The following is a 25515-nucleotide window of genomic DNA, read 5'->3' as shown; positions in this document are numbered from 1 at the left end:
CACAAGTGCTCCAGCATGCTAAGTATATAGAATAACTAGAATGGTTTGGTCAAACATTCCCAGTTACAGTTAAACAGATACGGTAAATACACCAATAGAAGCTCCTCTCAAAGCAAATACCTGGAGGGCTGCAAACAGTGTGTCTGTCACAGGTGTAAGCTTCCAAGATGGAATAAAGGTGGGATATAAAGACAACAGGATTACAATTTAAAGGATTTCAAACATTAGAAGCCCAGCAACTCCTCTGAACAGAAATCTACCATAAAGAGTGCAGCACCGAGATCATCCATCTCTTCAATTCACCTGCTGTACTGCACAAAAAGGCGTAAATTAAGAGAAATTCTCACAAAGAGTTCTAAGCGGAAAGAATACTACAACAAGCAAATGCTGCAATTCAGGCCACATTGAGAAGGAACAATGCAAGCTGTGGCAAAAAGTTGGAAGCTGCTCTGCCGTAAGACGATACCTACTGTGTTTTTAAGGGCACAGGAAAACCAGCAACTCATTCTAGAGTTCCCGAGTCCTGGCTGCCAAGAGTGAACAGCAAACCCGACATTCAGCTACAGCCAGAGTCCAAGGGGGCTGCCCAGTGCAACCTGAATTTCTGCTGCCCTTCTGCATTCATCTTGGTCCTTCTTCCCTTAGCTCGGATCCCCGGACATGCTGTCTCCGTCTTCGGGGTCTTCTTCAGACTTCATCACTCTTGAGAAGACAACTGGGCAGCTTCTAGGGACAGGGCTGTGCCAAGTGGCACCGTCCCTTCCAGCGGGCTGTGCCAACTGCTGCAGCTGCCCCCGCCTGGCACTGGAGGAGGGGGATGCCCAACACCAACGTGGCTTTTGTTTTCACTCCTCCTGCGCCGTAGCGCCAACTACTGCCTCTGCAGTTCAGACACAGTAAATATTGCCCCGCTCCAAAATATCCTGTAAACAATATGCAGACAGTCTCACACCAGTCCAGAGCTATTTTTTGATTTGCCCGGTACTTGATAGCTGAGCGATCGAAAGAAATAGCTAATAATATATCCAGTGCATGCTCAACCGGTGAGTAATACGTGACGGCCGCTGCCGGCCAGAGAGGCAAGAATGTGCACAAACTGCTCACACCACGAGCGGGCGACATGTGCTACTGACCCAGGCGCTGCACTCCCTCTAAGAAGCAAATGCAGTATGTTGTGCCCAATTAGCTTTCAAGTGACACTTTCCAAGGGAAACTAAGCCACTGTAAAATAGGGCATGATCAGTTCTACCAGGGACCCCTGTCATTAACCAGTACGGGCTCCCAACAGCTTAAGAGCCGATCGCGGCTTTGTAATCATATGACTGCGTCCAGCAGAGAGGAATGCAAGAGTCTATTTTGACAAAAGCATCTCAGATGTTTATTTAGAAGACACACGTGCCCCTGCTTTTCTAAAAAAAATTAAATAAATAAAAAGAACTCTCCTTTTACAAGCACGGACCCCATTCTGAAAGCCAAGAAGGTTTCAGTTTACTTTTGCTGCCAGGCTGTCTCCTTGCTGGCTAGTTGAGAAGCCCCATGGAGGTTTGTCAAACCATCAAATAGACAACACAGTGATTAACAGGGCTAGGGATGCAGTGCTCCCTTTTCTCCTTTTCAGTTTTAACAAGGAAGGCACACTCTTAAAATGCCATCTTTAGCACAGTTGGATGACACCAGCTTTGAATCTTCCAGATCAAATGGTCCAAAGGGAGCCCATGAAATATGCGGGGGGGGGGGAGAGCCCTCCAGACTATTAAGACAGAGGGACTGAAAATACAATTTGCTGAGGTGACCCTTCTTAGAAAGTTCTAATGGTGGCTCAGAGGTCGGTTGGTGGTCTACCAGAGGACATTTGTCCATTCAATAGGCAAACTCCAGTTCCTCCTACCCCCACACCCCCATAAAAGACTCATGGACAACAACATTCAGCATTTTAAAATAGAAGGATCCCCTCACTCATTCCCAGTCACAAAATGCTTGCCTAAATAAGGTCTTGCACTGATACCACTCTGGTGATGCTGGGTGGTTCAAAGCTGGGAGCGGCCATTGACAGCTTCTTTGGTTTGCCTCAGTGCCTGGGCTCAGATAAGCTGCACCAAAGAAATAACATTCGAGAGACTGCAGCAGTACTCAGGAGATGTGCCAGGTATGGGCAGGTGAGCTAACATTACTGCTCCTTTTTCCTGAGTGGGTATGTATGCATACTTGATGTCGAAAACACTTGGAGACATAGATGAATTGTTGGCCTTGGATCTGGCAATGCAAGACACAGGCGAACTGTTGGCCTCAACCAACGCTCCCCTCAGCCTCCATTCCACCCATGCAAAACTGCATTGTTGCAAAGGTTGTTGGTCATTTTCTACAACTGAACTCGCTTCCCTGGCAAGGCAGAAGTGCATCCACTTCTCATAACGCTGGAAAGTAGAAGCTAAATTGCTTTCTGCTTCCTGCTTTAACATTAGAGTGAACTTGGAAAACGGTATATTCTAGGAAACCAGCTGTGCAACCCAGCAGCTTTTCCTCACGAAAACAACATTCCAAGAAAAATGAAACTGAAATGGTTAGCAAAATCTCATATGAACGGGACCAGCAAGTCATTTTGTAAATCCACCACAATTTGGGTTTATAATGTTAAGAAAGTTCAAGGGCAAATTAAACTAGCTTCAAAGATCTTAAAAATAAGTTGTTTACCTGACTTGCCACATTATATCTTGCTTCCTTCTGCCTACAGCAGGTGCCAAATGAATTTCACATCCAGGTTCCAACCTGGTGAAAAATATTATACTCCCAAGGAATTGGTGGGCTCTTTGCCACTTTGGTTCCATAAACTCATTCCCACTGCCCCTGCTCCTAAATAAATACATGATTAAATAAATACCCTTCTAGGGTGAAATTACGTACTCACGTCTTTTCTGCTTTCTTTGAGTGGGTGGTGTGTGTGTGTGTGTGTGTGTGTGTGTGTGTGTGTCTGATAATGATTTTTTGTGATAGTCTCAATGTGGTCTTCATGATATTCACATGTTTATTTTTGGAAGTTTTATGGTATTAGCTGTATTAATGACTGTGAATAACATTTAGAAATACGGAACCTCAGCTGTGCAAATGGTTGACCAAATAACCTCAAACCCGATTCCAGCTGTATGGATTTTTGAATCCTGGGCTGGTGGAAGCAAGATGCTTGGATTGAAAAATGAGGTTGAATCAGGTTCCTGTAGGCCAGAATAAAGAACACAAAGAATATTTATAGTGAGAGGAGTGAAGAAAGTCTGCAGGATAGATAAACCAGACACAGTGTAATGGGAATAAGGAGTAAAGGAATTGCTGCAGACCGAGGCAGTGATTTTTTGGGAGGTGGGGGATAAATCATAAGACATGCCTCATCCTGACCAGAATACAGCCCAAGTTGCAAGTCTCCTGCAAGTTTAAGTTCTTTAACCACTGAAGCCTGAAAAATGTGAAGGAGGTCATTAGTCTTGTTTAAAAAGGCTTTTAACTACCACGTCCAATGGAGCTTACTCCTAAGACAGTTAGTTACTGAAACCACCTCACTCCTGCTGGTGGGTTTATTCTCCTTTTAATGCTTGACAAAGCATTATCTGCTGCTGTTTCTTTTCTGCCAGTTGTTTTGTTGCTTTTATTACTGTTAGACATTTTCAGCTTCTTTTTGAAGAGAGTGAGATTTAAAGATAATAATAACACAGAAAATCCTAACTGCTGACAATGCTATACATTTATACTATATATAAGCAGTGTTAGAAACTCAGGTATACAAGCTAGGTATACCTTAAACGAAGGTCACAGTCGCCACAACGGAATGTCTATTCACCAAGGGGTTGGATGATCCTTAGGGTCCCTTCCAATGCTACAAATTTATGATCTTAGAACATGTCATATCACCAACATAGCGGTCAACTTTTCCCTTTAAGGGAAATTCCTTTATTCCGAATAGGATTCCTTGCAAGAAAAGGGAAAAGTTGACAGCTATGCACCAAAAGCTAACATGAAACAGATTATAAAGTTTTGCAGACACCCACAATACATCCAATGCAGCCCCTGTTGTTTAAAAGGGGTAAATCCTTCCTAACTTGTTTGGTTTTTGAGAGCCTACATATTAAAAGACTTACAGTACCTTGCAGTAAAGGTAGAAAGAGGCGTTTGTGGTATGTAATGTACCAAGAGCACGCATTACTTCTGCAGATCAGGGTAAAATGAGACAGGATGTTCTTAAATTACCAGCGGAAAGGGCATACAGCTGCTGTGAACACAGAGAATTGGAATCACTGGGTGCTACCAGCAATAAAGGCTATTAATAGTTTCTGCTGCTTCTAAGGAGTTTGAAGTTTTCCAGTTTCTAGATTATCCAAGCAGCGAGGATCAAGGCCGCCACTAGACTGGACCCATTTCTTCTTTCATTCTGCAGAACTCAAGTTTTTGTCAAGTTCTCTTACAAATGGAGCTGGCCACAGGCTAATAAATCCTCAGCATTTGCTCTCAACTTGAGAAAAACAGCACCTGCCTTACAAGGCTTACCAACTGGACTGGTAAGGTGATCTCTCTTGCAGTTAATGACTCATGCCAAATGAGAGATGGTGGTGATCACTGAATGCCAAAAGAAAAGGGTGACAACAGAAGTGTAACCTCCGCAGACCCAATCAAGTGTAAATTTCTGGCCTGCAGTTAAGGTAATGAGAGGTCTCCCTCTCATAAAAGCCCCAACACAGATGCACCCCAGTCAAAAGGAGCTACTTGGCGAGGGCTTCTGAAGTCCTCTTATAGTATTTGAAAACTGAAATCTCTTGCTCTATTCCTCTGTCACAATCATTTATCTCTGAGCCACATACACTGAGCACTGTTACAGCTCCAATTCCAATGGAACCTTATATAATCACAGAACTGAAGTGTTGGAAGGGACCCAAGGGTCATCTAGTCCAACCCCCTGCAATGCAGGAATCACACAGCTAAACAATCCCTAAGTGATGACCATTTAACCTCTGTTGAAAAACCTCAAATGAAGAAGCGCCCACCACCTTGCGTGTTTCTACGTCACAAAAATCCGCAAAAGTAGTAAGAAGCATAATCTGCCAGCACAATTAAGTCACACTAATGTTTTGATATATTTTTATGGGATTTTGGCTTAAGTGGTGGTACTTATGCTTTGCCACCACATTGTTCCAAGGATTAGACCACACTTCAGAATCAGGTTTTTGCTCACTGCATGTTATTCAAAACTCTGCAACTGGAATGTATCCTGGCACCAAGTTATTAGCCCATGCACCAGAAATTGCCTAGGGGACAATTCTAATGCTGGAAACTCTAAGTGGAACAACTGTAAACAGGAGAATCATGGGACATTCCCAGATTATTCCAGGGATTTCTATGAAAGATACATAGTGTACTTCTTACTCTGTAATTCTCTCTTCCAGTCACTCTCTGCCCTGTGAATTCCACAACTGATTAAGTTTCTTTTAAACTGAGTTACTTTCAGAGTTCCTGTAAGAGACATCAGACTCCCACAATCCTGTGCCAAGGAGCCGATAGTCTCTACAAGGTCAGGATGATTAAACAGATAACTGATAAAAGTGGCATTCTGTGGGATCTCAAGTAACTAAAGCGAGGGGTGATGCAGCCGGGTGCTAATCTCTTCAATGACCTCTTGCCCTCAAAGCCCTCTCTTTTCATCAGCTTTGCAAATTTAAGCAAAAATTCAGATTCAATTTTATTAAACATATTACTGTTCTGTCTTCTGATCACACCCAGGCAGCCAGTCTAACAAGACACACATTATCCAAACACAATAAAATCCTAAATCAGGCTGAGCAACATGACCTAGGAATGAGTGGAACATGAGTACTCAAGGGCTTACAATGAAATCTGTCAGGGAACTTATTTTCGGGGTAACATTTAATAAATCATACCCCAAATCTCCAACATATTTATTATTAAACAGAATGTACATCCTACTTGATTTAGTGGGAGGGGACTCAAACCTCTAAGCAGTTTACAACCAAATAAAATTAAGCATTTAAATCATCTATAAAAAAAGTTAAAAATAGGTATTAAAAATATTTAAAAGAGGCTTAAGTTCCATACTAGCTAAAATGATATTAAAACACATGTAACTTCTATATTTCTGGAAAGGCTTGCCAAAACAAAGGAGTTTTAAGCAGGCACTGAAGGAATACAATGAAGGCACCTGTCTGATGTCAATATGCAGGGAGGAACATTACATGGCCCCTTGCTGAAGCTAAGCAGGTCCGGTTCTGGTCAGTTCCTGGATGGGAGACTACTTGGGAACTGCAGGCATACTACCTTGGGTTCTAGGGTGGGTGGAGGGAATAGGATATCAGCATAAGGAAATATATACAAGGTGCAACCCGAATCAAGAATATTCAAATAATAGTGGGAATTGACTAGAACTAGCCATAGTGACAAATGCCGCTGTTTGCATCAAAGATTGGGAATTCACTGAGATCCGATGGAATGCTTCCATGCATTTTGAAACCCACTATTCCCAAGGTTCTTCATTTGGAAATTTGCTAAATTGATTCATTGCATTTCCACCCCATCATCCCTCCAAGGAGCTTAAGGTTCTCTTCCTCCCCATTTTATAATCACAACAGCCCTGTGAGGAAGGTGAGGTTGCAAGACAGTGAGCTTCACGGATGAGCAGGGATTTGAACCCTTGTCCAACACACTAATCACTGCACCACACTGGTTCTCCAAATGCACTGGCTGTACTTGTTTATGCATGTCCCTAGCCTGCCTCACATGATGCCAGACTACACACAGAAAGAATTAGCAGCAGGGGGTCCCACACTCATGCATTTAGTAACCACGCCTTGCCCCAACTATTCATCCTTAAGCAGCATTTGCTGCCAAAGGGGAACTCAGTATAAAGTGTGTATGTGGGCCATCAAGATCTCTCCCTCCACCGTCGTTTTTGCCACAGATGCTCATGTGAAATTAGTGGTTGTTTGTTTACACACACACCCTCCCCTTTTTGCTTCTTCCTGCCTCATGGCCCGGACTTGTAGCACGAGAACAGCAACACTAGTGATTCTCCTGCCAAGACACACAGAGGCACAGGCTTCCAACCACACAGCAGCTTTTATTTTAAAACGGGCTACCTGCCAAAACGAGTGCCTCTGTAGATGGCACCCCACCTTGATGACACTCTGGAAGCCATGCAGAAACACACACAGCACTCAGTCCATACACATTTCTTTATCATAAACACAACCAGTCATGATTTCCAGTAGACCCCACCTACTGCTGGTCGTTTGCCTTCCTCATGGGGAAAACATAGGAAGCTGCCATATACTGAGTCAGACCATTGGTCCATCTAGCTCAGTTTTGTTCACACTGGCTGGCAGCAGCTCTCCAGGGTTTCAGAATGGGGTCTTTCACAGTCCTACCTGGAAAAGCTGCTGGGGAATGAACCTGGGACCTGCTACACGCAAGGCAGATGGCTCTTCCTCTATGGGTTTTCCTCTGCTATACAGTCTCTCATTACCTCATTTAACATAATAAATAGCTTTAATACTATCAAGCGACCAGTGGGGTGCGGTCAGGGGACTAGGCTAGTTCCCTAAATATTCCCCTGGCACCTCCTTTCCAAAGCCTGGGAAGCTTCTGCCTGGCTTAAGGAGGGAGGTACGATGCTCATGTGTGCAACATCGCTCATGTGCACATTGTCGTCCCAGTCCTCCCACCCCCACAATCGTCCTTGCAAGCTGACACCTCTGGCCTTAACTGTTCCCCTACAAAAAAAATCACCGCACACCACTGCAAGCAACATATTGGATACCAACATTGCTCACAAAAATAAATATTTTTCTGTGGAGTGTATCTAAGAACAGATTTGCTCTTTAAGTCACAAGTCTGCATACAGTAGCAACAATTCTGAGAATTTGGGGGTAAACTGGGGCAGTGGGGAAGTCATTGGCATAGCAGCAACTGGGCACAGTTAGCCAAACTGCTTGGAGTCCCAATACATGGTCCTCAATATGTCAGCATCACTGACAGTTAAACAGATACTGTGATATTCCATGCTAGTTCTTTTCAGACTAGACTCTCTGAAATTAATAACTTTGGTTAGGACCTGAATACAACCCATATAGTCCTAGACTGTGCCGCAAGTGGAGATGAGGGATGAACAAGCTATACCAGCCTTCGTGAAGCTGGCTCCCTCCAGATGTTTTGTACAACAGCTGGTGGGAATTGTGGTTACAAAAGATCTGGAGGGCACCAGCTTGGCAATGCCTGAACTACACCACACCAAGGAATGCTTTAAGCAAATGAGTAAATCTTTACAAGTGGACACGGAAGGAGGGGTGGGGAGGAAATGGAAGGGTCACAAGCCAATTGGCCTTGAGGAAAATTTGCTTACACATCTGGAAAAATAGGCATCAAATCCTGAGAATGAACTAAAACTCTCCCATGAAGTTTCTTCAAACTCAAGCCTGCCTCACCCAGCATAGACACGTCCCCTTGGAAAAATATTTGGGGAACTGCTTTTTTCTTATCATTAAAGCTACATTCACCCTAACTCACGATTTAGCCAAAGGAGGAGAGCATTCCAGAAAGATTAAAACATCACAGGAAGAGACTGACCTTCCTGTTACATGTGGGAGGGACAGCCTGCTCCTTCTCAATTAGCTGGCAGCTTTCTCAGTTTAATTGCCCAGCTCATAAAGTGCGTGTTTTGCAATTGTCAGTGTCTTCACCAAAGTGGGGTGGAAGGAATAAGTCTTGTGGCACCTTAATGAATAAGGAAAGTCTGCCATCAGTTATGAGATGGCTTCTCGAGCGTAGAATAAATTCCAAGCAAACACCCACAAAAGCAACAGGAGGAAGCACTTTCACACACTTCTACTCTTCCCACAAGAAAAAGGAGTTTGAAGCTTATGTTTAGTTTGGAAAGAAACAGGACCCCACTGCCACCTCCATATACAGGCACCCCCCCCCAATCTTACACAGTCTGAGAAACAAACAAAATTAAATCCAGCTGATGTTTACATGCCATCACTCACACTGGCAAGAGTGCTTTATTTCCGATTATGAAATGGAAAGACAAAATGGAAATATCCCTTTCAAAGGGAAACCAGCAGAGCTTAGCTGACAGATTTGGAGGTGCCTGTGATTTGCGCAGGCTGGAATACTAATGCAAGCAATCCGACCTAAGAGCCTCACTCAAAAGTAGGAAAGTTAAGAGAATTTCCACAATGTGCATGTTTGTAAGAGGTCAGGACTGAAAATCATGCAAGCAAATAGGAGTCGTTTTCGCTAGGGCTGTCTTTTAAACCCACAAACATTACTTAAATTGCATTATTCCCTGCATTGTTTTTGACATTTTACTTCCATTGACATGCACTGAAATTAATTGTGTACATTTCAGCCACAGCTGGCAGCATGATGAATAAGGTAGGTTTTAGTGGAAGCAGAGCTGTAGTGGAATAGAAACAGTGCTTATTGGGCCAGTCACTGCCTCTCAGTCTAACGTACCTCACAGGGTTGTTGTGCGGATTAAATGAGGACTTGGAGAAAGAACTATGTATGCCACCTTGAGCTCCTTGGAGGAAAAAGGTGGGCTATAAATGCAATTTATTACATTTATTTTTATTATTTTTACTATTTTTATTGTTGTTGTTGTTGTTGCAATGAATGCAGGACAGGATGGAGATGGCTGCCGCCTTACATCCCTATGCAATAGTCAGGTAAACCTGAATGTAGTGCAAGCGCAGGCCAAAGAATCACAGGCCTAAGCCTGCAGCTATCCACTGAGTGTACAAAACTGCCTTACAGGAAGTCAGGCCTGTATCATCTTCTCTGGCTAGCAGGGTTCTCAAGTAGAGGAAAGTCATTGCCAACTGTGCTACCTAAGGCAGTTTTTCACTGTGGATCAGCATTCCTTAATCTGGTTCCCTCCAGGAGTTTTGGATTACAACTCTCCAGCCAGCATGAATACGGGAGTCCTATTCCAAAACATCTGGAGGGCATCAGGCTGCCGTGATGTTGGGGGGCTGAACCTGGGACTTTCCCTATGCAAAGCAGGTTCTGCTCCACCAGTGAGCAGCACTGGCCCCTCCCCTGCTGGAAGAGCAATGACTTGACAGTGTACTCTAGAACAGCAGGTTTTAGATTAACCCTCCACCCTGTAATTAATACAGGCAAGTCTTGACACATTTAACCACTAATAGCATTTCATTCAAGGCACACATTTTTCTTCTCAGAAGAAGTTGCATAAATGTCCACTCCCTATATATGAAAAACACACAAACACACATCAGTAAACAGTTCAGTAAAGTATGCTTCTGAGCAATAGAGCATGCTGAAGTAATTCTGAAGCATGGAAACATGCCGTTGCAAGACTCAGTTGAGACTCCCAAGAAGAAATCTACAACTTGGCCATAATGATTTCGTTCATTGGCAGATCTCCTCAGTTCTTTTAAGCAAAGCTGAAAATCCAACATTCTCTTCAGCTGCAATCGCTGGACTCTGCAGGGAAGCTGCCAATGATCTGCCTTCAGTTGGGTTAAGACTCCTGAGCTTGGAACAAGGAGGGTTATGTCCACTATCACTTGTTAGTAAAGTAATAGCTGTGCAATTTGGCACAGAATATCACTGATCCAGCCAACAGCAATCAAGACCCCACACATATCCGCATAAAATCCATATTCCCATGAGCAGCACAGAGTAGGGAATGCTGGAGGAACTGGAGGAAGGGGGTGCAGTGGTCTGCATTCCACAGCTAGCTCTTTTGACCTGCAACTCCTGACTGAGTTGCACACTAGAACATGGCCCCTCTCTGAAATCCACACTCCACCAAATTCTAGGTGGTCCAAAATCCATCTTTAAAACATATGGTTTATTTCTCCTACAGGTAAAAATAGCTTGGAGCAGCTAGAAAGTGTGCAGCTGCTCCCATCTCTGATGCAAATGGGGCCACAAGTTCCCCTGGGATTGATGCAACATGGTAATGTCCCTTCCTATGAAACTGTATGGAAAGTTTCCAATTTCATAGGGAATTGGTAGTCCTCTAATGCCATCTTATTTAAAGCAGGAATCAGCATACATTTGTTTTTTGAAAACTATTGCTATCACACTCAAGTGGCTTATGTCACAGAAGCAAAACAACAAAAAATAAACACTCTGCTGAGGTTTGTTTTAAGAAAATAAAATAAAAACCAATACCAGGTGTTACAAAGAACAACAACAGTGTTACAAAGAGTGTGACAATTGCATGAGGTTTCTGGCCCTTGAAGTAAGCAATTCCTCCTACAACACCACCACCTTAACTGCTACTCTCTTCCAAGAACTTTTAAACCAAGATGGCAACCAAGGTGCAAACCTATGTAAACCGTTTGCAGGAAAGCTAAGGCTGTCAGCATAGCCAGTATCAGATGCTCAGCATTCTGTTTGCTCTCAAGAAAAGGGCCACCTTTCCCTTTCATCTGATCACATTAAGGGTCAGCAGAGTCTCCACAAAGCTGTTTGTTGAATGCAAAATCTGAACAAAGGAAGGAAGCTGCCCACTGAATGTGCTGATAACCCTGTGCCCCAATTCAAACTCCACTGCCTCCACACACACCCCCACCCCTAACTGATCTGGGGAAATTTAAGAACAGAACTGTGATCAGCATTACTATAAACTTAATAAATTACATCAAGGGTGAGTAGAAGGCAGATTTGGATCTACTGGTAGATCTCTTGGGAGACTTGCAATAGATCTACATGGGTTGCTGACTCCAATAGCAATAACAAAGGGACCTTTTCCACCCAAATTAGGCTGCCAAAATGAAGGAAGTGAATTAGGAGCAGCATTTTTTGTGTGTGTGAAAGAAAGGAGCTCAAGTCTGGTACTGAAAAAAAATTTCTATGCTTGGAGGCACTCTGTTCTTTTCTTCCAACCATCTTTTGCACCCAGCTCTGGTTGGTGGATCTTGGGGTTGTAGCAGGCAAGTAGTAAATCTGGCAAAACAAACCTAAACTGCCCATTTCTCAGTTATATTATATTTATATCGTCATGGAGCAAGCATGCCAGCTAATGTGAAGGCTGCTTTTAAATTCAAGGAGTACAGAATGGGAATCTTTGTTTCAAAAAGAGGAGGTAATAACAGCATTCCCATAGTTACACACTGGGCCTGGCTTCTATGACTACAGACACAAATGACCTCGGATTGCCTCAACGTTGCTAATTAATGAGTGATGCAAGCTTATGACCAGTAATTAATCCAGGCACAGCAGAAATTGCAGCATGCAATAGCCAAAGTCTGATCAATGAAATGGAAAACTCACACAGCAAGAGCCCCTCCTTGCTTCTGCTGCTGTGTAAAAGCTGTATCAGGCGGGTGGAGTCATGGGTCTCAAAAAGTACTTTTCCACAAGATACAATTCATGGGGCAAAATCCAGTTGTGATTAAAAAAAAATGCCCAGAAAGAAGATCTACATTAGGAGCAAAGTTCAGCAACTGACAGAAAGGCTAACTTCAGTGTGCAGTCAGATACTGCCAAGTCCGACTGCAATGAAGAGGCTACATTTCTCTGAGTTGCTGGCATATTCTAGGAGGAAACTGTCCTCCTCAAATGTGTCCTCTGTGTTCCTCATTTCTGGCCTAAACACACAACACTTCATCTTTCACTGTCCTGAGTATATGCAGATTTTCAGCAACCATCTCAATGGGCAAAGCTCTGAGTTCTGCCTGCATGAATCTCAACGTCAATCATTAGCCCTCATGAAATCAGAGTTACAACCATTTATATAGTTTATGACAGTTCTGAATTTTTCCCTGTCCGCCTTCCTTTTGAGGGGATCCATTTTAGCCAAAGTAGGCATAGCAAGCCAACTTGATTCCTTGGTTTGCAGCCTATTCCAAATTCAAAAGTAGGCTGAGAGCAAGAGTTGCTTGCCTTGAGATGTTATGAAATAAGTGAATTACCTTCCTAATGCAACAAAACCCAAGCACTTCCTACACACCTCATCTTCTCACTTTACACATCCCAAATGTGTGTTCTCACACACAATGGGCACAACCCTAGCACTATTTCATGTGCAAAACATGCATACACAAAAAAAAATGTGCCACAAACGCCTCAAGGAAAACCCTCCTTAAGCGCTCATATTTTCAACATTTGAATCAAAACAGGAGATAAGTTTGAAGAAAAGAATGCTGAGACAATGTCTCAGGTTGTATGTCTACAGTACTGGCTTGCATTGGTCTGGATGCCTTTGGCAAGCAGCAATAATTTCCAGACAACAAAGCAAATGAGTTTTTGTAAATAAGAATTTGTTCTTCCAAACAGCTGATACAGCACTAATGATTGATGTATGTGGTCAGGTAAGCTAATAATGGGCAAAGGAGATTCCACCCTTTTGGAGTCTACACTAGCTATGGTTCAGTGGGCATGAATGTGTCAAAACAGCCTAGACCAACAGGTTCCATAGCAAAATAAGTCTGGCAAAATCTTTAAAAAATGAGCTACTTCTAAAGAACGAGTTTGTGTGTACACAAGTTCTTTTAATTTATTATTCACTCTTCACCCTAAGGGTCCCTGAGCAGGTTAGAAAGTTCCTCCCTCTAGCATATTTATTGACTCACTCTAGAAGTCACAAATTTCAACAGCTTGCCAAAAGCCATCCATCACCTTCCCGAAAGGGATTTGGTCAAGGGTGCACAAGTGGCTTTATTTTACTCTGACCATAATCTGATGAATATTTAAGGTTCTGCCTCAGTATAGAGGTTGATATGTTTTATACCTCATTTTAACTTTATATGCATATGCATAAGTCTTAATCTAAAAAACATGTTGTCGGGGGGGGGGGAGGGTAGCTTGCTCAGCTCTACTGTTGCTTTCACAATCACAGTCAGCCCAATGTTAAGGTTCCCAATACCACTTTTTCTCCCATATATTAACAATCCATAACACCAAGAAGCAAAAACATGTTCTAATTATGAACGCACTTCAGTACGGAGGCAATACACCTTGTTCCATTTTCACACCTTCATTCATTTCCATATTATCATTACTTATTATTATTTATTGAAGTTATATACCACCGTATACCCGCAGGTCATATAACACCTTTTGCAAGAGAAATGAATTCATTTCATCAAGTTTGTGAGAGAGGTTGCTCTATTCCTATTCTATAAGAGCAGCAGGGGAAAAGAACTGAGGTTAGACATGGACTTATGTGCCGCCTCATAGCAAGAAAGAAACAGAGCTGCAAAGTTCCCCTGTGACATAAGCAGCTCCAAAGCCTCAGCATCAAGCTGTTCCAATGATGGATGGGAGCATCATTTTCTGGGGATTGGTCAAAGACTACCAACAATTTGAGAAGATTTTACTGAAGGAGAGACTGACACCAAACACAGCACACTAAAGGTGTGTGACAGCCACCAGCAGCAGCTAATGAAAAATACTGGAGGGGGGGAGATGCACTCCACAGTTATGGAGCATGAAGGAATAATTATAGATTATCTGTCATGCAATCAAAGCAAAAAAACAACAAAGTCCTCAAACAAATTATTCAGCGCCTTCCTCTCAGACCCCAACACAACACATAACCTCAATCTCTTCCCATGTGAATTCACCCTGAGGTGCCTCCCTTCCTGGTAACAAGAGTGTGGTTTTCCGACATGCCAAATTAAAGATGACTAATTTAGCATGTATCTTGTCAAGTATCTCAGAGTCTTGTCACTGTGATGACAACCAAAGTCATTAACAGGTACACAACTCTACCGTGAAATTCCAGTACTTGCCCTGAAGTCATCAAGGTTTGCCTCACCTGCCTGCTTACTTCACTTCCCACAGACGTTAATGTGAAGTAAGAGGCACACAAATGGATTCAGGCTGTGGATCAGACACATCAGAGGTTCTCAAACAGTGGTCACAGATCACTGGTGAACTGCAAGTTCCCTTTAGGTGGTCCTGGGAAAAGCTGTGGAACAACTGGATTTCTTCTTCTTCTTTTTTGATGACTGACAAGACCATTTAGAGCTGGGACCAGATTACTAAACAGACTATGGCCCATGATTTTCATACAACAGCACTAGCGCAATATGGGATTTTCATCACTCCACCTCAAGTCTAAATACAGAAGCAGGAAAAATGTTGCAACTGACAAACCCAACTTCAAATAACTTTTGTTCACAAGAACAGGTACATTCATCACATTAGAAAAGACAATACTATGGTTATTAAGATACTAGTTAAACATGTGCTTTGCTTTACAGAACAAAAAAAAGTTTCTTAAGTGGTTTGCTGAAAAAAGTTTGAGAACCAATAAACAACTTAAGAGAACAGGGCCCTTTCCAATGTATATTCAAAGAAAGCATAATTAATCATTTTATGGCTGTTGTCTCAAATCTACATAGTTGGAAGTATGTCTGGCTGGAAGCAATGAAACTTATTTCCAACCATACACACTACTGCAACAGTTTGACTTCACCCCCAGGGACACACTCCATTGTCTCTTGAGACAGATGGATGACAACAACACACTTTGGGCTGAGATACAATAAATCTTCATCTTTTGTGAAGTCATGTCAAACTTAATTAAGATAATGTTCATCATGCCTGTATCCATATTTTTTAAAAAAGTTCTTAACACATTTTCAGGGGGGGAAATTGAATGCACAAAGTGTTCAACAACTCACTTTGGTGCTTTCAAGGGAAGCAGTTTAACCAAGAAGCCTTTTTAGTTCACTTCGAGAGCGGCTGAACAGTTTCCCAGATGAACTTATTTTCAAAAACATGGCACGCAGCTTTCCATCTCTTTTGCTCTCACAGAACATTTCCTGGGTGCTCCTATTTCAGCTTTGCTCAGCAAGTGCAGAGGATCGCTATGCAGGGGAGGCCTTCTCAACTGCACGTAAATTCTGCCAGCACCAGCATCAGGAGGAGGGCCAAACTCATTCAGCTTTTTATTTGTGTGTGTGTGACAACAAATGCAGAGCTTACGTTGCCCTGGAAAGTGCAACCCATGCAACAGTGAGAGGGAGGGAAGGAGGGAGGGAGGGAGAGATCTGTGGCAACTGGATTAAGGGCGAAAACTTTCCTACCTCGGGATTTGGATCTCCATCCTCCCCCACAAAAAAAAAAAAAAAAAGAGGGCGAGCGCGGGGGCTTTGAGAAAAATATGTCAAAACAAGGAAGAGCGTGACTTTGCTGCTGCTCCTATTGTCCCTCCCCCCATTCCGTTTTGTGGGTCACACATTACCCCATTTCCCTCCCTCTTCCAGACGACCCTCCAACTACCTCCCTCGCTGTATCCCCTGGAAAGACGGGAGCTGCATGCCAGAGCCCCCCCCCAAGTTCTCCCCACTTTCCCTTTCCACCCCTCTGCCCCCACTTGCCCTGAGGCTGCCCCTCCCCCTCCCTTGGCCTGAGGCTGCCCCTCACTCTCGCCCCCTCAGCGCCCTCCTCACCTGGCCCTCCCCCCCCAGCCACTCACCCCCCCGAGGCTGCCACCGCCTCCCGCCACCGACACTTCCTGCTTCCTCAGGCGGGACTTGAGGCTCTTCATGATGTTACTGCCGCCGCCACCGCTGCCCCTCAGACTTCGGGACGGGACGACGCTCGGCGCCGGCGCCCCTTTCCTCGCCCCGCCCCTCCACCCACACCCGGCCAATGGGAGACGGCCAGGCCCCCGCTGCAGCCATTGGGGAGGCGGATCCTCGGGGGAAGGGCGGGACTTCCTTGGTCTCCTTCGGCAAGCGGCTCCCTGAGCGAGGACTCCGTACCTGGGTCGGGAGAGGGGCGGGGCTGGCCAGGTACCTGTGGGGCCACGCCCTCTAGGCGGGGAGGAGGCGGGAGGCTGGGCAGATTTAAAAAGGGCCGCGCGGACCCTGCGCTGGAGGAGCGGCAGCTACAGCCGCCCCGGTAGGAGGCAGGTTGGGCTGCCCTCCGCGCCTGGCATAGCGCGGGCGAAATAGCCAGGAATCAGTGGCGCATCGAACGCTCGCATTGCTAAGATCTGCTAAAGTTCACAATCTTATCTTGGATTTGCTGTTTTAACTCATGTCCAACTCATTCTACGTGCCCATTTAATAGGTTTTTTTAAATCTTTTTGTCTGTTTTATATACATTATAAAATCATAACAAATAAATAAATTTGCCAAAGAGACGACCCCCCCCCCAACCATGCTGAAGCTGAGTAGGCCTGGATGTGTGGCCTGCATGGCCACCCTTGCATCCTGAAAGGGCACCAGCCACAGGCCCATGGGGCAAGGGTGCAAGTGCGATTGATAGTTATGGGTCAAGGCCCAGGATGGGCTTAGCCCAGGGGGGCAGTTGCCCCCCAAATCAATACAAATCTAAGGTTCTGGGCCCCCCCAAAAAAGTTTGCCCCTTCCCCTACAAATATGTGGTACGCCCATGAGATTCAGCGGAAATTAAAAGGAAGGACTATTTCATACAGCACATGGTTAAACTCTGCAACTCAGTCCCGGAAGTGGCAGTGGGTGGCTACCAATTGAGATGGCTTTAAAAGAAAATTAGAGAAATTCATGGAGGAGAGAGCTATCGATGGCTACTAGCTGGGGAAGCTATTCTCTGCTGCCAGAGTTGGCAGCAGAAATGCTTCTAAGTACTGATTGCTGGAAACCACAGGAGGGGAGAGGGCTTTCGTGCGTTTCCCACAGACACCTGGTTGTCCACTGTGAGGACACCCATTGTGGTAAGACTACCAGCTGGCTGGAATTGGCATTGATGTAACCCAGCCTTCATCCAGCTTGATGCCCTCCAGATGTGTTGGGCTACAAACCAGCATGGCAGGGACTGTCTGCATGCAGAGCAAATGCTTAGTCCTTTCTGGGCTGCAGCTTCTCTTTCCAAAGGGTTAAATGCTTTCCACAAGATCTGATGGCCTATCTCATCAGGGTTGCTTACCATGGGAAAAGAAACCCAATTTTTCCCCACACTGCAGTTAGAAAGGATCCTTCCATGTGGGCTCAGGAAAGAATCTCAAAGGAGAAGCTTAAATGTCTGGGGGATGGGGAGCAGACGCTGCAGGCAGGAGGAGTTTAGCTCTTAAGAGGCCTCATCAGGTCCCTTCCACCTGGGCACTCTCCCTACCAGGATCTCCACACAGCTGGAGAGCTTCTGACAAAGGAGAGGAGTCACAGAGGCAGTGACTGTGAATCATAGAATTGTAGAATTGGAAGAGGTACCAAGGGTCATCTAGTATAACACCCTGCAATAAAGGAATCACAGCTAAATAAAACCTGACAGATGTCCATTCAACCTCTGATTAAAACCTTCCAAGGAAGGAGAGTCGTAGTCCATTCCACTGTCAAACAGTTCTTACCATCAAGGAGGTTCTTCCTAATGCTAAGTCAGAATTTTCTTCCTTGTCATTTGAATCCACTGGTACGGGCCCTAGCCTCTGGAGAAGCAGAAAACAGGCTTGCTCCATCTGGTCATGCTGGCTGCTTAGGGAAGGCTGATGCAGAAGAATTAAAGTCACATATGGAGCTGAAATCTAAAATATGAAGCCATTAGCAAAATGAGACAAGACCCCGGGGAACAGCTTAGATCATAACTGACTTATCAGGGCCCGTCTGTCGCATCTAAGCCTCACGATGCTTTGCCTTGAGAGCATCCACTTCAGCTGCCGCAAGACTCTGTATACAGGTGGGCCGGTTCTCATTCATACTTTAGCTGTGATTCCTGCACTGCAGCAGGTTGAACTAGATGGCCCCTGGGGTCCCATCGACTCTACAATTCTATGATTCTAGCATGCGATTGCAAACATAGGTCTGTGCAATAGGAGGAGACAAGAAAATCCACTGGGATGGGGCGGGGGAGGTTGGAGTTCTTTACGAGCTACAAAGCCATCGCTGCAAACCCTCTGAATGTTCCGAGATCTCTCAGTGCCACCAAACAGTTCTTGTTCTGAGCACAGGAATAGCCAGCAGCTCCGTGCCATAAAGGCTGCTAACCATTTATTTGCACAAGCAGAAGATTGGTGCTAGCAAGAGGTGTCTAGATAATAATGCATGATAAGCCTGGCCCCCAAAAAACTACGGGAACACTCACAGAATCCTCTTGCTGGTATAGTAGTTAGAATGTTAATGAGGATCTGGGAGACCTGAGTTCAAATCCCAACTCTGCAATGAAGCTCTCAGCTGGGTGACCTTGGGCCCATCAACACCTCTCAGCCTAATTTTGCAATATAGTGGTACCTCGGGTTACAGACGCTTCAGGTTACAGACTCTGCTAACCCAGAGATAGTACCTTGGGTTAAGAACTTTGCTTCAGGATGAGAACAGAAATTGTGTGGCGGCAGCAGGAGGCCCCATTAGCTAAAGTGGTGCTTCAGGTTAAGAACAGTTTCAGGTTATGAACAAACCTCCGGAATGAATTAAGTTCTTAACTCGAGGTACCACTGTATTTCAAAAAGTGAAAATCCGAACACAAAAGTTGTTGAACTTTTTAAAAAAATTGCCCAAAGTTGTTTAGCTTTTTTTTGCAAAATCTCAAAAAAGAAGAAGTTTTTGAGCCATTTTTCAGGAAAATCGCCAAAATCTAGACTTCTGACATTGGTTGCCATACATCTGGATTTCCGCCCAGACACTGCTTCCAACTGCAGTATTCTGGCTATGTCCAGGAAATTCCGTATGTATGGCAACCCCATCTCAGCCTAACCTACCTCACAGGGTTGTTGTGGGAGTGAAATGAGGAGAACCATGTCTGCCACTTTGAGATCCTTGGAGGGAAAAGGTGAGGTATAAATGCAGGAAGGAAAAAAGGAAACATGATCATTGCAAAGACAGGGACTAGCAATGGGTTCCTACTCTCAACTACTCCAACAATTGCAATTCATGCCAAGATGCAGTTTGTCCGTTTTAAAGTGCTGCACACAGGGAGAAAAGCTGTTGTTTTTTTGAATACAAGATGCTTGGGGAAGACCCCCCCACTTTTTTTTTTTTTGCAGATTTATTGCCATATTAAACCTCCCAGGATTTGACAACAAAATCACCGAGGGCCAACCTTGATCAGAGTGTAGCTTTCTGAAAAGCCCCGCATTCAAGACCCCCAACAGAGCGGCCACAATCTGAAAATAAATCCTCTAATTTTATACCTGCCCCCATGCTAGGAATTCAGGCCATGCTTGCGGGTGACCTAAAATTATAGGAGGTTACAGACGTGATATTTATCATTTTAAAAGTAGCACTACGCTTGTGGCTGAGATGCCCCATGCCTCCTCCTCCACCCCCCCCAACCCCGCCACTGTGGGCTATTTGTAGTTTGGGGCGCATCAAGAACATACCAGACAGCTCTCCCGTCTCCTGCCTCGTTTGTTTTCCCTTGTCCAATACAAATAAGGCAATTGCACGACACGCTGTAAACTTAACCTGCCGGGTGACACACGGCCACAACAATCCGAGGCATGCTCCTTTGGGGTCAAAACCTTCCCCCCGTGTTGCCTGAAATCTGCCTTCAAACGGGATGGAAAGCAGCCTGCACCGCTGCTCAAGTTAGAAAGCCAGTGGCATTTGGAAGGAAAGATTCCAGAGTCCAGAGGAAATGCTTTTACAGTTTGGACATTGAGAAGGCACAACTATGTTCACCCTGGCCCCGCGCCCTCTCTCTCCCCACCACCATCAGGACGAATTAGGAGCAAATTGGCCCGTCATAAGCAACAAGAAGTGTGCAAGCCAAGGTTTAGTCACAGGGACACTTATCCAGCTTAGCCTAACACACTTCAGCCAGTAATCCATCCTTGCACAGCTCAAGTGTTAATGAGAACCTGAAGAAAAAGTTGGAAGCGAGGGAACCGTCCCCTAGTACTGCCCTTCCACAAACTGGGGCGCCCCAGGCATTTTGGACTACAATTGCCGGCAGTCCCTCCCAGCTGTAGGAGGCTGGGGCTGATGGAGGTGAAGGGCACCTAGGTCTATCTCCAACGTCAAAGCAATGTCTTTGCTGCTATAGCCCCAAAGCACCAGTTAAGGTGGGGGAGATGACCTTTTAGCAGTAGGAGAACCTCCCCGCTTGCAACCTTGCACATGCTGTTGTATGGCAAAGCCACATTTGTAACGCCTGTAAGAAACCCGCAAGCAGGATTCAGGCATAAGAGCTCCCTCACTTCCTGCGGTTTCCAGCAACTGGTACTCAAAATCCTTGCTGCTGCCTCCAACTGTGGAGGCAGAGCAGATCCATCATGGCTAGTAGTCACTGATAGCCTTATTCTCCATGCATCTGCCCATTCCTCTTTTAAAGCCATTGCTGACCATCAGTGCCTCTTGTGAGAGCAAGTTTAATAACTTTAAGTATGCACTGTGTGAATAAGTCCTTTCTTTTTATCTATCCCAAATCTCCCAACAGTCAGTCGGCAGAGCATGAGACTGTTGACCTCGGGGCCATGGAGTCGAGCCCCATATTGCACAAAAGATTCCTGCATTGCAGGAGGTTGGAATAGATGATACCTTCCAGTTCTATTATTCTGCTTGCTGATTCAGCATCACTGGATGTCCACGAGTTCTAGTGAGATGAGAGAGGGAGGAAAACCATTCCTCTATCCACTTTCTCCATGCCATGCATTAGAATATTAGAATATTCTATTCTAATTCAATCCCATGCACAATTTTATAAATTTCTATCCTATTATCTCTTACTCGCCTTTTTTCTCTACACTGAAATGCTGCAACCTTTCTTCATAGGACAGTGGCTCCCTCTGCTTGATCACTTTGGTTGCCCTTTCCTGAACTTTTTCTAACTCTTCAATATCCTTTTTGAGGCGAGGCAACCAGAACTGCACACAGTATTCCAAATACAGTGCAATAGGATGCTACCCTCAGGGCACTGACCCTTGCTTCAGAACTGGAATCCAACTAAGGCCACATCCTCTCTTGCTATGCTGCCAACACTCGGCCTTACCTTTTGTGTTGGCCTTAGGAGTGGCCTGGACAGTCGTGGCACGAGGCCACTGTACAGATTCCTCGCTGATCTCCTCCAGCAGAAAGGGAACTTTAGCAGCAGTGTCAGATTGAGGCTCACACTCTTAAGTAGCACAGAACAGCCTTTGTCAACCTGGTGCCCGCCGGTTTAAACGCAGACTCTGGTTCAGGGCAACTTCTGGCCTCCCCAACGCAGCATCTGAATCAGGTAGGGGCAGAACCCATGGCCCTCCAGAAGTTGCTGGAGTCCAGTTTCCATCAGCCCAGCTAACACAGCCAATGGACAAAGATAGGAAGGATTCAAAGTCCTGCAACATCTGGAGGACCACAGGTTCCCCATCCCAGATCTAAGAAGATTTAAGTAGAAATACATGATGAAAGCAAGCCCAGCCTATTGTAAGAGCTGTTTGACAGTGAAACAGACAACCTCGGAAGGTGTAAACACACCTTCATTGGAGATTTCTAAGCAAAGGCTGGGTGGCCACCTGTCAGGGATTCTTTAGTCATGATCCTTGCAGTGCAGGGGTTTGGACTAGACGATCCTTGGGATCCCTTCCAACTCTACATTCTATGATTCCATGACTTGGTCATGCTGGCTGCATCAGCCAAAACAAAACAAACACAGTGGGCGGGGGGAGGATTTTCTTTAAAAAGTCACAACAGGACAGACATTCTTGGCCAACCCCCACCTTTCACTCGTAGTTGAGCCCCTCCAGAAAGCGAAGTCAAGGCAAAGAAAGAGCTCCGACTCCTATCTCCTTCCACTTCCCCAGCCTGGCCCCCACCCCCCAGTAAAGATTCAACACAAAGGCACAGCGAACAAAGAACGGCAACCTCACCCAGAAAGAGGCCATCTTTGAACTCTGGCGGACGTGGAGAAGGAAAGGATGGGTGATGCAGAGCCCTGGGACAGCCAAGACTGTGCCTTCGGTCCTCCACTGCAGCTTGGTCCGCCGGATCATTGGCTCCAATCAGCCAACAGAGCAAGAGGGGACAAGAGGCGGGCTTCTCAGTATGCAAGCTCTGCGGGTATCACAGAGGCAGATGGTGCAGGAAGCTGCTCCAACACGCATCGCCACCACCACCACCGAGTATGGGAGAAAAGGTCGAGCAAAAAGCGGTGGGCCATTTGATGTGTTGCAACGGCAAAGGATATGGATAGAGTGAAAAGAAAACAGCCCCGGTGGAGGCAGGAAGCTGAAAATCAGATTGCTAGGAGGTGGAAAGGAAGGAAAGGGCTGGGACAATGGAACAGCCCTGAAAAAACACAGCACTTTCTCAAACACGTACCAGAAACAGCTAACTGTGGAGCAAGAGATTGGGACGCACGTTAGCAAGGAAGGCTTAGGAGCGGCCAGAGAGAACCTGCCCCAACCTTCCTCAAGCTAAGAGAGCAAGAACCTAAGAAGAGCCTGCTGGATCAGGCCCATGGCCCATCTCGTCCCAGTTCTCACAGATACCTGCGGAAAACCCACAAGTGGGATTTGAGTGCAAGAGTCATCTCCCCTCCTGTGGCTTCCAGGAACTGGTATTCAGAAGCATTGTTGCCTCCACTGTAGAAGCAGAGCAGATCCATTGTGGCTAGTAGCCATCCATTGCCCCCTCCTCCATGAATTTGACTCATCGTCTTTTAAAACCATCACTGTCTCCTGTGAGAGGGAGTTCCAGAATTTTGCTATGTGCTGCTGCCCTCCTAGTGTTTCGGACAACTCCCACCAGCCCCAGCCAGGTTGGGGAGGGCTGAACAAGAGCATGGCTATGCAAGTGGGGCCAGGGAGCAGAGGGCATTGCACCAGATTCAAATCTCCATCCAGTCAAGCGGCTGACTGATGGCCTTGGGCAGCAGGGAGCCTGGCTAAAAGGCCATTTCACAGGGGTAAAGGCCCCCAGTCCACCTGCAGAGGATTTTGTACCACCAAAGCCTCCCATAACCCAACGTTTTCATTCCACACTCTAGTGCCATTAGCCTCAACCACCAGAGAGACAGAGACAGGTCCAGGCGACAAGCAATGCCTATTTCAGGAACATCTGAAGGATACAAATGAGGAATAGGGTTATTTTTGTTCCTGTTATATAGGGCACTGCCAGAGGACAAAGGGCCAGTAAAAGACGGGAGAAAAGAGGCAACGGATTTCATGGCCATCTCACTCTCCTGGGAAACTGTAATTTATTTATTTAGATAATTTCTTTGTTATACCAGGCTCTTCAACCAAAAAGGGTGGAACCTATCTTTTCTGCTCTGGAAACAGCTCCGCTGAACAGAACTGGATTTCATCCAAAGACCCCTTGCAGGAGTATATTCCATATCCTGGTTCCTGGGAGCTCAAGGTCATTGTTGTAAGAGGTGACATGACAGAAGTTTATAAAATTATGTATGGTGTGGAGAAAGTGGATAGTGTCCCCCCCACGCTTTCTCTTGTAGCCTGATCCAGGAGATTGCTCTTATATCCTTTAGGACCTGGACTCTGAAGTCTCCAGTTGCCCAGGACAGTGTGCAGAGAAATAGCGGAGGAACGTTGCAGCTTGTACTTGCTGACCTCCAGTTGGTGTTAAGAGGAAGGACTAAGAATGCAAGTTCTGCAGAAAACACACACCCCATTCTTTCTAGCTGCCCTCTATCCCCAATCCAGCCACCCAAGGTACACCCTGACTGGGTTTACTTTGGGCTCTGAGGACGCTCCATTCCTGAGGCATTGTAAACCACTGTTAAACACATTATGGGCCACCTACTAGCAGACAATTATGGTTACGAACCTCCACCCACATAGAACCCCTTTTGCACCCCACTCCTTTGAATTCACCACTCATGGCAAGAACGCTTATGCCCAGCTAATGATCTAGATACCCTCCATTATCTACTTGGTCCCGAGAAAACTCCCTTCTCAGGTGACCAAATCTGTAAGAGCTATCCACTTCTAAACGACATTGTCCAAGGCCAATCAGGACAAAACCAGTCAATGAAATAAACAACTATTTGACTTTTAGAAGACATTTGAAGGCAGGCCTGTATAGGGAAGTCTTAAGGCTTTATGTTTTATTGTGTTTTTAGTATTTTGGCGGGAGCGGCCCAGAATGGCTGGGGCAACCCAGTCAGATGGGTGGCATATAAATAATAAAAATTTTATTATTATAATTAAGAACACAGATTGTTTCAGTCCTTGTTAGCTTCACTGCCCTCCCTCCCCTTCTCACATGGCCTTTCACCTTTTTCAATAAGCCCTTTCTGCAGCTACTGCTCATACATTAGGTCAACATTCCCCAACCTTGTGCTCTCCAGATGTTTTGATCTGAAAGCCCCATCAGTCCCAGATAGGCTGGCTTGCTGTCCAAAACATCTGGAGGGCAGCAGGCTGGGGAAAGGTGTTAGGTGATAACTTGTTTGCTACTTGTGCCCTTGCCACCTCCTAAAATGTAGCCTCACCACCAATATTTGCACATTGCTCTCTCACCACCCTGCTCCCAGATCACCATTTAGGTGATCTTAAGTGCCTCTTTCCCAAACCTGTTTGCTCATGTACAGCCCAGTGCATTACATGGGGCCCTGGGGATCCTTTCCAACTCTACATTTATATGACTCTACTATATGCATGGCTGGAATAAAACCACATTTTAA

General features: G+C 45.3%; 1 protein-coding gene across 5 annotated transcripts in view; it reads right to left on the bottom strand.

Moving 5' to 3' along the window:
* UACA (uveal autoantigen with coiled-coil domains and ankyrin repeats) overlaps positions 1-23070 on the bottom strand; it is a 49481-nt gene extending 26411 nt beyond the window's left edge. For 2 of the 5 annotated variants that reach the window (XM_080982089.1, XM_080982090.1), the window contains exon 1: positions 22742-23066. In XM_080982089.1, the coding sequence (XP_080838215.1) occupies positions 22742-22864 (123 nt within the window). In that variant the 5' untranslated portion in view covers positions 22865-23066. Of the gene's footprint in view, positions 1-470; positions 869-16453; positions 16614-22741 lie in introns of those variants that run through there. The other 3 variants (XM_080982092.1, XM_080982091.1, XM_080982093.1) reach the window with 3 other exon arrangements.
* Positions 23071-25515: the final 2445 nt, after the last annotated feature.

The sequence above is a fragment of the Podarcis pityusensis genome, assembly GCF_964106645.2.
Source record: "Podarcis pityusensis genome assembly, chromosome: 14".
In the NCBI taxonomy this organism is placed as follows: domain Eukaryota; kingdom Metazoa; phylum Chordata; class Lepidosauria; order Squamata; family Lacertidae; genus Podarcis; species Podarcis pityusensis.
Note: the sequence above shows the minus strand (reverse complement) of the source record. Positions and strands in the feature narration are given on the sequence as shown.